The following is a 13,954-nucleotide window of genomic DNA, read 5'->3' on the forward strand; positions in this document are numbered from 1 at the left end:
ATACAATCCTTTCTCTTTGCCCTCCCAGCACCTACACCCTCCACATAAAAACACAGCAGCCAACTCTGTTATTCTCTTAAACTTTGTAAATTTAAAATTATTAAAATTTAAAAATTTTAAAAATTTTATTCTAAAATTATTTTTTAAAAATTCAGTTCTCCAGTCCAGTAATTGCAACAATCTGCCCACTCCGCATCTATTCTATAATCTGTCTTCAGGATCAATTCTTAAGGATCCTAACGTATTTTCAGACTCAAAAGCCTGTCTGATCTTGCAAAACTCTTCTATATGATACGTAAGTAACAGTAATTATAAATATTGGCATCACTTCAAATATTTGAAATTAGTAGTGATTCATATCTCTCAATCTAAACCTTCCCCATAACCCCCTTCACTTTGATGAAACCTCAGTAAAAATCACAGAATATAATCTATATTATCCTAACAATTTCTATTTAATCTGCATTCTATTTCTACATGTTCCATCTTCAATTTCTCCACCTGTTTTTATTTTCCATCCACAGCTTTGCCTTTATTGTTGCCTTTTCATATTGCTTCCATTTGAATAAATGCATTTGCTCCCTTCTCAATATATTCCCACTTTCTATTGCCATACCTTCAGACCCCGGTAGCTCTCACCCTTTTGTCTTTAGTCTTACAGGTTGGCCTCTGAATTTGAACGCCTTTTTACAGGCTGACCTATCTCGTCTTGTTCACCTTGTCTCCATTTGTTTACACAAAAATAGGGAACAAGGAGCAGGATCCCATGTGACCTCAACCGGAAGTGCCAAAGAAATTGCATGTTTGCTTTCAACATACTACCAGTTAACATAGGGAGAAACTGCAATGTGAAAGTAAAAACTGGGCTGTCTGATTTCACTGTTTTCTAAATTGTGGGTAGTAACTAATGGCCTATTTACTTGAAGTTTGGAATAAATAGTGTAGAACCGGATGGCATTCCAATGCAAGTGAGAATGAGAGATGGCGGCCTATACAATGACACTTATTCATAATTGAGTACTGTGTTAACTTATCTCATTTAATCCGCACTATAATCCTATCAAGGATTATTCCTTAACCAGTAGAGAAATTGAGACAAAGAATGTTACAAAACTTGTGCAACATAAGGTCACATAAGAAGCAAATCAATCAGGTCGGTCCACGCTTGAACCTCTCTGCTTTACTTCCACTTTTATTTCTCTACCCTGGACTATTAGTTCGTTTGTCAGCAGAACCCATGTTTCTTATATAACTTCTTTCCAATCTCTATTACAGTAGCAGTATCAACAAATTGTTAAATAACAAGTGAATACTGAATTCATCATCACTGCCTAAAAGGGCCAGAACACATTATTCCAACTGGGTTTTATCTAGAAAAGGACCAAAATTTTTGTTTTTGTTTTGTGACACTGGGGGATAGAACCTAGAGTCTTGTATGTGCTAGGTAACTGCTCTACCATTGAGCTACATACATCCCCAGCCCTGTACTAAATTTTAATGTTTAAACTGGGTAAACCTTTCAACTTTTTTTGTACTGGGGATTAAATACAGGGTCTTGTGAATACTAGGCAAACACTTTACCACCAAGCTACCGCTCAAGCCCTTTTTGAATTTAAAAAATTTTTTTGAGACAAGATCTCCTTAAGTTACCTAGGCAGGCCTTGAACTTATGATCTTCCTGCTTCAGGCTCCCGAATAGCTGGGATTACAGGTGTGTCACCTTGCCCAGCTACCTTTTGACCCTTCTTTATATCCTAAAAGATAGGGCATAAAATAGAAGGGAGTGAGCATATCTATACTGTTAAAATGCTGAATTGCTACTATTTGTTGTATCATTGTACAACAACTGAACATATCTAGTGGAATTACAAACAGAAGTGAAGTGTAGCTACTATATGCCATAAATATTTCAGAAGAAAGTTTTCAAGTCAATTCATAAAGACAGAAATGTTCTATAGGTGACACCCTGAATTCCCATCCTGGTACTATTCTTTCCCTAGAATAGGTTAAAAAAAAAAATTAAATATATAACTTTAAAACTGGAACTATAACTGTCTGATCTATTCCTTTTGATAAAAGATTATGAGACAAAACACAAAGACAAACATCATAAAATAACTTTTATACAGGATTAGTAGATCTGTTTACATATAAAAAACAGAAAGGACCTCATTACAGTTAGATTTCACATAAATTACACAGATTGACTTTTTAAAACTACTATTCAACTTCATTTAAAGTCCCTTTTAAAAATTTCATTTTGAAGGCACAGTGCATGAAATAAACCATACTGTAGCACTTGAGATGAATGGGTATTGGGCATGTCATATAAACAGCTATATATAGTTCTGGACCTGGGGAGCATCATTCTAAAAAAACAGAGAGGTGAAAAGAGCATTAAAAAAATACCATTACCTCCAGAAAATCTGCAGCATGGCCAGCATAGAATGTAACTAGTACACTCATGTTATGCCATTTATAAAAATCATAATCATACATATTTACATAATTTTTATCCAATTGCCTCAAAATGGTAACTGACTTTCAAATTTAATAATGTAATCTGTCAAATCGAAATCAACCAGGACAATATTATGAAAGTCAAGTGGAATCTAATGAAATTATTGCCCAAAATAGGAGAATTGGGTGTTGGGAGAGATTTAGATTTCCTCATGAACTAGAAATCCAAGTTCAGTTGACATTAATCAAGGATCCTAATCATTCCCCAATCTGCTTTAATTAAAACAAATCAGAAACCCAAAGAGTTATCAGAAAGTTAAAGCCACTGAACACTAACCATAGTGGAATTTTTAGTAGTAACAATAAAGCAAAGATTTAAGGGAAATGCTGGGTTGCTACTATTAAAACAGTTCCACCAGAGTACCATAATACAGGGCACTATCATAGCATTCATAGCCAAGAAGCTTTTAATACAAGGGGCAAAACCTGGCACAAGTGTCTTCTGGCATCAAGAAGATAAAACTATTTAATGCTGAGAATAAATGGAAATGGAGGAGCAGGTCATGGTTACTGAGTAACCTTGTATGAGCTCAGAAACACAGTAAGCTCAGACATATGCACTACCTTTTCTTTATTTGTCAACTTATAATTAGTTTTAAGTTCAATATTCACTAATTTAGCAAATCCCATTCAGATGAAAGTTATTAAAGATTGACCAATCACACTGGGTCAAAAATACAATGTTTCCTTTCTGGAAGATGACAAAGTTCCAAAGCAAATTCCCTTCAATGAGATTTGCTAGCATTCCTTGATTGGATGGGATCTCACTTATTACCCAAGTGTTTCCACAAATTTACATCAAAACCAGAGTCTTTCTTTCTAAAATTACTTGGGCTTATCTTTTTGAACCACATAATTAGTACATTTATACAGGCAGACACTTTGAACATTACCTACTCAATCACTTTGCTTTTATTAAGGAGCTGGGAGGGAAGAAGGCTTACAGACTGATCACCAGGACAAAACCATGCCTTGTGAGTAAAGAAAGGCACAACTCTGATTTGGGCACATTTCTTAATACTGTGATACTTACTTGCCTACATGACTCCAAGGAAATGAAAAGTCTCTAAGAGAAACACTGAAGAAATGCATTCCCCATCCCATATGGCTTCAATGCCTTTAGTTGTTAATGTGGTCTAATATTAGATTAGATCCACAAAGAAAAGACAGAGCAGGGCTGAGAACACAGTCTTAGTAGTCATGGATCCTGTACATTCATGTTCATAGGTAACAGGCTGAGAAGGCCTTGTTTTCCAACTAAATGCATTATTTAGCAAGTAATAAAGACTGAGCAGAATTTGGTTTTCCTTCCAGGAAAAAGTAATAAAGGAACTATTTGTGGTTTAATTTCTTTAAAAAAAATTACACATAGCTAAAAGGCATGGCCTTTAGTCACTGAGATGTATGTTAAAGACACATTTAATTCAAGAAAGAAGTAAATGTAAAGGTATCCTCTAGTGAAGACCACTGCTTTTAAAGCAAAGGCTGTTGCATCAACTTGGTTTCATTTCTAGTTGCAATGTCCCAAGCAGGGCCAGTCACTAGTAGGCCCTTTGTTGGTTCTCTGACTTTGCACTCTTAAAAATAAAGCTGAAAAGAGCAATACATCACATCTTTAAGGAAATGTAAAGTGTTATTAGAAGAAATTAAATCACATATATTTAATATTAGCATTCCACAAACTATTCTGTATATGTGGTGATACGACAGTGAGGTGGCAGAATTTAGAGTTGCTAATATCAGGATTAACATCAGAATGGTTTAACGTTAAGTCATTCGAAATTATCACCACATTTATTAACAAATATTATGACCTCATTATTCCTGTAAAGCAAAATCTCTATATTATAAAGCCACTTTGGATGTATTTCTCACAAAACCTGGTTGAATGACCTAGGTTAATGGAGTAAACAACTCCACATGAAGACTTTGGGATAACTGATACATTAATGGATATAAAACACAATTTGAAAAGATGAGAGCTAGTTTTTTGATCCCCTGATTTAGTACAAGTTCAGCAGCAACTTGGCCATTAAAACATTCAAAGGTATTAAACCATTAAATCATTGGTAAGACTCATACTTACAAAAAGCATCATTTCCACTGTATAAGACAGACACAATAAAATGCAAAACTTTCAGGTCTTTGCCTGACTGGCAGTGAAGATGTCACTTTCACACCACAGCATTTTACCACATGGCAGTCCATAGTTTACATTTTTTTTTTTTTTTTAAATGGAGGGAGCCATAACTAAAAGCTTTCAACTGAACTTTTAACAAAATTGGATGGTCATAAAAAAGAGACTGTCGAATGAAACATTAGGACAAAGAACCCCATCACTTGCAGAGGACTATGTGAACAAGACTGGTTGGGCTATTTTTAATGATAGTATGCTATTACCGAGTGAAGGCTCGGGCTGGAGCATGAAGTGTAGATATTTTGTGTTCAAATGTAGAGTAAGAATGTGCAAGTAGGTCTCTTCCACACTACCAGATATTTTCAATAGAATTCAGATTTGTAGATGGCTGGGTCATCTGAAAACCATAGGTGTACAACATAGAAAAAGGTTCAAATTTAGGAAATATTAAAGAATTAGGCATTCCTAGGATAAACTAGTGCTTCACAGATAAAAGCAGCAGCACCTGTGGATTTTTACCAAGTTAAAAGATAGGCAACATGAGTTTCATCTTTTGCTAGATCTCCCTCTCAGCTCCATTCAAGTGGACAATGAGACCTTGCACAATAAAGTCAATGAGTTCTCCCTTAAAATGGGGATATTTAGAACTTTGCTAAACCTTACAAGAGAGGTAGTAAAATCTTGCTTACAACACAGCCTACCATTTCTGATCTAGCCTGGAAACATGTAGAAAACAAATACGGAAGCCCACTTATTCATTTCCTAATGTTACATATGTTTAAAAATCATTCAATCCATTAAACCTGAATAAGAGAAACTCCAGCTATCTAATAACTAGAGAAGAGTACTCCTCAATAGGTTGAGAATACTTCGAGTTTTTAAAGCTTTGTGTCAGAATCTGACTGCTGTCCCTGCTTTAATGTTTCTGGATTCTTTTGGCCTTTAAAATAAAGGAAAAAAAAAAAAAAAAAAGCTAAAGCCACTAGTAAACACCCGATGTGTAAAACACAACATCCACTAATTGGCTTTATGCTGTTATTACGTAAGCTCCAAATAGCTTGTCTTAAATTAAGAAGAAAAACAAAGTGGCTGTCCCATCTCTGCTGCATAAATAGAAATCAGATTTTTTAAAAAGGTTAAGAGTACTTTAAGGAAGGGAAGTTCAAAACTGCCAGAGAAATTCACAGAGAATACAGACTTAGCAGGTTAACTTCCCAAAGCTCTTTGAAGAAGCAAGATAGTCTCTCCTCTTAATGCAGTGTCTCCCAAGAGGAACTGTAATTTTGCTTGGTACTTATGCTGGGAGATATGCAAAGTGTATTTTTCAATGTTTGCTAGAATATAATGTTTCCTCTTCAGTGTCCGTTTCATCCTGGAACTCATGGCTTAGGAGGGACTTCTTGGAGCCAGTGGACATCATGCGAATCTCATCTTCATACTCATCATGATGCTGCCTGAGCCGATGAAAGCCATCCTTGTGTCTGTTGGACTTGATTGAGCATATGCACCAAATAATGCAGGCTGTTAGGATCAATGCCGACATGGTGGCTCCTGCCAAACGAAAACCATCATGTGGGGACATATTGAAGGATATGAATAAGCAGTTACTTACAATGATACTTTAAAAAAATTTTTTGGTAGTTATAGATGGACAGAATGCTTTTATTTTATTTGCTTATTTTCATGTGGTGCTAAGGATCGAACCTAGTGCATCACATGTGCTAGGCAAGCACTCTGCCACTGAGCTACAGCACCAGCCCACAATGACACTTTTAGTAATATGTTCCTCATTTACTTTATTTCATGTATTTAAGAACAAACTTTTATTTATGGTAGAAGCAGTACATATACAGTATGCAAAATTAGAAAATGCAGATGAGCAAAAACAATAAAAATCAATTATGAAAAACATCTACATCTTTACATTTCTACTACCCAGAGGTCATTTTCAATTCACTTAGTGCATATTTTTCCTATTCTTTGTTTATGCATGTGTATGTACATGCATTTTTTTCTTTTTTGACAATGAAACTTACATTGTTGTTCAACAACCTGCTTTATATCAATCACTAACTTCCACTTTTCCTTTCCAGTGAATTTTCATTCAAAACCTCTTCTTTATTTAAAATTTGCATATAATGTTATCAAAATAAGAGTCTTAGTTAAAGTAACAACAACAACAACAATAATAATAATAAAATTTAAGGGGCTGGGAGTGTGGCTCAGTGGTAGAGCACTTGCCTAGCATGTATGAGGCACTGGGTTCGATTCTCAGCACCACATACAAATAAATAAATGTTCATCAACAACTAATAAAAATGTTTAAATAAAATAAAATTTAAGTTCACAATAGCTAATGGGTGGTAGAGCCAGATTTAAACCATGGTTGAATCCTAGCTACTGTGTCTTTAACCACTAAGTTTTTCACACTTTCATCTGGTTCAAGCTAAGAACTCTTTCAGTGCTCCACGACAGGCTCTATGATTGCACCATATTCCTAATATACCACTTTCTCTCCACTAAGAGTCTCTCCCGTATTCACATTATAATAAAACCTAGTAATTTTGCCTCAAGTCTATGTTGTGTTTAGAAGTGAGCCAAGATTCTTTTGTGTCAAACAGATAAAATACAGCTGAGTATTAATTTTATCACATTTTTTCCCTTTAGCTTTCAGTAATTCAAACAGTATACAAATTAAATCTAGAAAAAAAAAAAACAAACATTTCCTCTTTCCTGGATCTTGGAAAACCAGAACTAATGTAAGTCAAAGTCCTTGGAACTTATGACCTTAATATAAGGCAAACCATCCATTCAACAACTATTCATTAAAATCCACTCCCTACCAACCATGGTTCTAGGCTGTGGGGATGCAGGTAAACTCCATGCTGCCCATAGCTTATGTTTTAGTGAGAGAGATTGAAAATAGACAAATGAGTATAAATATATATGTGTATATATATATATATATATGTATATGTACACACACACACACACGCGCATATATAAAATATGATGGCAGGTAGTTATAAGTGCTATAATGGAAAAAACATGGGGAAGAGATAGTGACATGGATACTATATTATCTAGGGTGATCAGAAAGGCCTCTTTGTGGAGGTGACACCTGATAAAGTGAGGGGGCAAGCCAGGAGAACATATGGGAAAACAGTGGTTTAGGAAAGTCATGTTTAGATAAGGAGACATTAAAAAAAATGATTAGCTGCAGGTGATTATGGAGGTGATCAATCTCAAATTGAAATAGCAAAACTGGTTTTAACTTCAACTACTAAAAACTAAAATTTCTTTACCTGATACAGTTACCACAAGCTCCCTTGGCAAACCAAATATCCGGTTATCTGTGTCAAAGACTATTACCACAGAACTAGCTGCATCATGATGCACAAAGACCTGGAAAGATAAAGAACAACCATGATGAAAAAGTTTACTCAAGGCATATTATATCTCTGCTACAGTCTAAGGGCCTTTAAAGCAAACCACAGAAATGACTCATTGTCATCCAAAGTATACAAAGTGCTATAAAAATTTCCCTTTTGTTGCCAAAGGGATTACCAAAAGATAACAAGTTACCACAATCAAGAAGTGGTCACACTTTTTATTTTATTCCCTTCATGCATCAATAAATAGAAGTATTATTAAAAACAAGAGTTTACATAATGCTATTCAATTTGAGTTTCTTACCTGTGAATGTTGTTGCTGGTACCCATCAGCAATGGCATTAATGTTATGGACACCTGGGGCTAATAGTACATGGAAATAACCTCCCTCTTTTGTGTGTACTTTTATTCCTTCATTGAGTACAATTACTGCTTTAGATATTGGTTTTCCAGTCTTATCTTTAACAAATCCATGAACTCCCTTGTGAACCTGAAAAAAATGATTAAAATATAAATTATATTTTCATGCCAAATATTCTAGAGGCAAGATTGAAGCATGACCAAAAACAAATGAACACCACACACAAAACACCTGAAAGGCTGGTTTATTCTTTCTTCCCCCGCTGAACCAGATCACATTTGTTACTCATTAATGCTTGAGAGTCATAGGGATGGAGAGAAAAGAGAATGCTGATATAGTCAAAGCCTAAAGCATTAGAACCCAATCTTCCAACGCCTTTCCACCATAGTACCCTGACTCCAGGAACTGTGTGACAGCCAGATTGAAGAACTTGCAATACCTCACAAGGTCAAATTATTTTTCAGATATGTGGATGCATGACATTTATTTAAACAACATAACATTAATAAAACTCTCTATATACTGTGTTATTTAAAATAAAAAATATAGATTTTTTTAATAAAAGATGAAGACAACATTTTGATAAAGGTTGAACATACTCCTGGGAGTATGATTCTTAGTTACAAAGGAAAGACTCACCTCTACTAACATGCTAAGAAGAGATCTTTTATTTTCTACCCACAGGGAAGGGAGTTGTGCTGCACTAGGAAAGTAGCAGCAGCTTATGTACACTGTGATTTCTGGGCAATGGCCGTAGGTGACGCTATAATCCTGGAATATAAAGTACAAAATTAAATATAGGAAAATTGATAAGAAAGAAAAATAATAAATGGAATAAAAAGAAAACCTGAGTGATATAAACAAAGATCTGTAATGTATTTTACAGCAAATATAAATAAATAAACCACTAAACCACTCTGTATAATAATGGGTTGAAAACATGACAGCTCCTAAGAGAACCACTGAGGACAGGTCAATATCTAATTCATTTTTACATCTCCAGTATTCACTACCATGCCTGGTAGGTAGAAGGGTTCTATTAGGATCTATAGAATAAATGAATAAATTTACAAGTACATGCAGAGAGCCAGCTTCCCTTTATATCCTGGAACTTCACTACTGCTCTTGAAGCTCTAGAGATGAATAAACTCCTGGCCTGGGATTGTGGCTCAGTGGTAGAGCTCTGGCTTCAATTCTCAGCACTGCATTTAAATAAGTAAATAAAAGTCCATCAACAACTAAAAAAAATATTAAGAAAAGAAGAACAAGCCCCTGCTCTCTGATACCCTCAGTCTGAAGTCTGCTGGTGACAATAGCCACTGCCTACAATATAGCATTTATCCAAACACAGGAACTGCCTGGGTGAGCAGGTTCAAAAACTTCACTTACACCTTTCCCTTCCAAACATGTTCTTTTTCCTAATTTGGTTGATGGTACTAATGAAATCTCTTGTCTTTGACTCCTCTGTCTCATCATCAGCCATAATTTGCCAAAACCTGTCAATTCCACCTCTGTTATCTTTGAATTGTTATTCCTTGACTCTCCCATTGCTACTATCTTAATCTACCTTTTTTTTGGTGGTGGTACTAGGGATTAACCCAGGGCCACTTTATCATGGAGGTATAACCCCAGCCCTTTTATTTTTCATTTTAAGATAGGGTCTTACTAAATTGCCCAGGCTAGCCTTGAGTCACTGGGATTACAGGTGTGAACCCCCATGCCCAGCCCATAATCCATGGTTTGGTTTTGTTCTGTGTTTTTTTGCAGGGGTACCAGGAATTGAACTCAGGGTCACTTGACCACTGAACCACATCCCCAGCCCTATTTTTTTTTTTTTTTTTGGGTGCTGGGGACCCAGCCCTATTTTGTATTTTATTTAGAGACAGGGTCTCACTGAGTTGCTTAGTGCCTCACTATTGCTAAGGCTGGCTCTGAACTCCAGATCCGCCTGCCTCAGCCTCCTGAGCCACTGAGATAACAGGCACGTGCCACCATGCCTGCCTCCTCAGTTCACTTTTAAGAGGTTAATTTTTCCATACCATGGCTCAGATCATGTTACTATATCCTCACTCAAAGACTTCAGTGGTTTTCCATTCCTACATACAACATTCAAGAAAATTGAAGGAGCTTCAATTTCCATTCTTGTCTCCATCACACCTCATATTCTAACTAAACAAGACTGTTTATCAACCTCTGTCCATATTGCTTCCTCTTTTTGCTTCACCATCTCTGTCCTACATCCTCTCTCCTCTATAAAGGGAAGGCTGCATCTTTGACTAGGTGTAGTTTTTAATTTCTCATGGCATGTTAAGAGCTGCTTTTTTCTAGATGAAATCAATCAACTCTCTAACAGTCATTGCTTAATAAGCCAGGGAATATGCCATTTTTTCACTATTATAGCAAAGTGTCTGACATAGTACATTCTTAGTAAATATGGTAGGAAAGGGAGGCAGAGATGAGAATTAAGTCAATTTTCTGGCTGCATATGTGAATGCAATGACCAGCTAACCATCCATCTGATTTGCAGTGGGTGGACCACCAATTAAAATGCTGTCAAAAAGAAACTATAAAGAACACTTACATAAATGGAAAGGCATACATGTTTATGGGTAGGAAGACAATGTTATTAAGATGTCAATGCCACCCAAAGTGATCTACAGATTCTGCACAACTCTAATAAGATTCCAACAGGTTTTAATGCAGGAAAAACAAACAAATAAACAAAACAAAAAACAATCCTTAAATTACAAGGAGTCTTGAAGAGCCAAAAGGACCTTTAAAAAAACAAAGTTGAGTCAGGTGCAGTGGCCCATGCCTGTAATCTCAGCAACTCAGGAAGCTGGGGCAGAAGGATCCAAATTTGAGGTTAGTCTCAGTAATTTAGTGAGGCTCTCAGCAACTTAAAACTCTACTGCAAAATAAAACATAAAAAGGGCTGGGGATGTAGCTCAGTGGTAAAGCACTCTGGGTTCAATCACCAGAACAAAAAAACAAAATAAAACAAATAAACAAACAAAAAAAAACCAGAATATACCAAAACAAAACCCAAATTTGTTGAAGGACTCACACTTACTACAAAGCTACAGTAATTAAAGCAGTGGTACTGGTGTAAGGGCAGACATGTAGACCAATGGAACAGAATTGAAATTCCAGAAATTAATCCATATGTTTATGGTCAATTGATTTCTTTTTAAATTCAGGGCCTTTCACATGCTAGGCAAGTACTGTCTACCACTAAGTTATATCCACTGTCCTTTTAAATTTTATTTTGAGACAGGGTCTTGCTAAGTTGCTCAGACTAGCCTTGAACTTGTGATTCTCCTGCTTCAGTCTCCTGAATAGTTGGGGTGACCATGCCTGGCTTGGGTCAATTGTTTTTTGACAAGGTGACATGCCAAGACCATTCAATGGGGGAAGAACAGTCTTTCCAACAATGGGGCTGTGATAACTGGATTGCTACAAAAAAACAAATGAAATCGAACTCTTATCTCACACCATATACAAAAATGAACTCAAATGAGTTAAATCTGTAACTTTTAGAGGAAACATGGGTAAATCTTCATGACTCTGGATTTGGCAATGCATCTTAGACATAACAAAACCATGAGAAAGCAAAAAATAGATAAATTGGACTTCATCAAAATAAAAAAAAATCTTTGTACATCCAATTCACAATAGCCAAACTATGGAACTAGTCTAGGTGTTCATCAACAGATAAACAGATAAAGAAAATGTGGTACACATACACAACGGAGTTTTATCCAGCCATAAAAATACAGAATTATTCATCTGCAGAAAAATGGATGGAACCTGAGACCCTTTTGTTAATAGATATAAGCCAAACTCAGAGGTCAAGGGTCATATGCTTTCTCCAAATGTAGAAGACAGAGAAGAAAAAGGAGAAGAAAGTGGGGAGGTGATAACATGAAAAGCAAAAGGAATCAGAGAGGTAGGGGAAGTAGAGGGAGGCAGGGGAGTGCTGGGGAGGGATACTGGCCAAATTATATGGTTATATTGTGTGCATGTACTAACATGTAACAACACCATTATGTACCACTATAATGTACCAATAAAAAATTGTGAAGGGGAAAAAAAGAAAAAACCAAAAAACAAACCACTGTGCATCAAAGGACATGAACAAGAAATTGAAAAAGACAAAATACAAAATGGGAGAAAATATTTGCAAATCATATATCTGGTAAAGATTCAATATGCAGAATATATAAAAGAATCTTCATGAGTCAACAACAAAAGATAAATAACCCAGTTTTAAAATGGGTCAAAATGTGGTGGTACATGCCAGTAATACTAGCAGCCCAGGAGCCTAAGGCAGGAGGATTGCAAGTTTAAGGCCAGCCTTGACAACTCAGCAAAGCCCTAAGCAATTTAGAGAGACACTGTCTCAAAGTAAAATATAAAAAATGGGCTGGGGATGTGGTTCAGTGTTAAGTGCCCTTGGGCTCAATTCTCAGTACATACATACATACATACATACATACATAAATAAATACATAAATAGGTCAAGATCTGAATGGATAGTTTCCCAAAAAAGATATACAAATAGCCACTAAACATATGAAAAGATGCTCCAATATTGTCAGTCATCAGGGAATGCAAATCAAACAACAAGATACAACTTTATGCCAATTAAGACAGTTACATAATTAAAGTAACAAGTGCTGGGGAGCATATAGAGAAATTGGAATCCTTGAACACTTCTGGTGGGATTATAAAATGGTACAGTGGCTGTGGAAAAGTTTGGGGGTGCCTTAGAAAATTAAATCAAAATTTACAGTAGGACTCAACTTCCAATCCTGGTACATATGCCCAAAATAAGTGAAAACAAGGGATCAAACAGACACTTGCACACCTATGCTCATTGTAGCATCATTTGCAACAGTCAAAATACAGAAACAACCCAAATGTCCATCAACACATGAATCAATAAACTAATGCAAGTATATACATAGATTAGAACATTGTCTATAAAAAATAAAGTATTGATACGATACAAAATGGATGAACTCTAAAAACATCATGCTAAGTGAAAGAAGACAGACACAAAAGGTTAAATATTGTATGAGATCACTTATATGAAATATTTAGAATAGGAACAGTCATAGAGACAGAAAGTAGATTAGTGTTACCAGAGCTATAGGGAGAGGGGAATAGGAAGTTACTACTTAGATGATACAGAATTTCTGTTGGGGCAATGAAAAAGTTTTGGAAATATATATGGTGATGGTCATACAACAATGTAAGTATAATTAATGTCATTAGATTATATGGTTAAAATGGTTAAAATGACCAAAGGGGAAAAAAGACAGAGACTACTATCACATTAATTTAAGCCTAAGCATATCAGGAAAGCCATGAGGCAGATGTCATTCACTGTGCTATAACAGGAAAGTTACCTATTCTTTCATTCAGTGGCCAATATTCATAATTCCATTCTGACAGTGTTCTCATAAAGCATACCTTCATGCTGCCCAGGTGACTATGCCATTCTGCTCCACGCATCACTCCTCCTGGAATATTCTCATC

General features: G+C 35.8%; 1 protein-coding gene across 1 annotated transcript in view; it reads right to left on the reverse strand.

Annotated features, from left to right (window-relative positions):
• Positions 1 to 2,103: 2,103 nt before the first annotated feature.
• Cpd (carboxypeptidase D) overlaps positions 2,104 to 13,954 on the reverse strand; it is a 71,205-nt gene continuing 59,354 nt past the window's right edge. The window contains exons 17-21 of the mRNA XM_047544988.1: positions 13,889 to 13,953; positions 9,050 to 9,181; positions 8,354 to 8,539; positions 7,963 to 8,062; positions 2,104 to 6,208 (exon numbers count right to left, since the gene is read on the reverse strand). Coding sequence (XP_047400944.1) covers positions 5,982 to 6,208; positions 7,963 to 8,062; positions 8,354 to 8,539; positions 9,050 to 9,181; positions 13,889 to 13,953 — 710 coding nt within the window. The 3' untranslated portion in view covers positions 2,104 to 5,981. The remainder of the gene's footprint in view (positions 6,209 to 7,962; positions 8,063 to 8,353; positions 8,540 to 9,049; positions 9,182 to 13,888; position 13,954) is intronic.

The sequence above is a fragment of the Sciurus carolinensis genome, chromosome 3 (assembly GCF_902686445.1).
Source record: "Sciurus carolinensis chromosome 3, mSciCar1.2, whole genome shotgun sequence".
Taxonomy (NCBI): domain Eukaryota; kingdom Metazoa; phylum Chordata; class Mammalia; order Rodentia; family Sciuridae; genus Sciurus; species Sciurus carolinensis.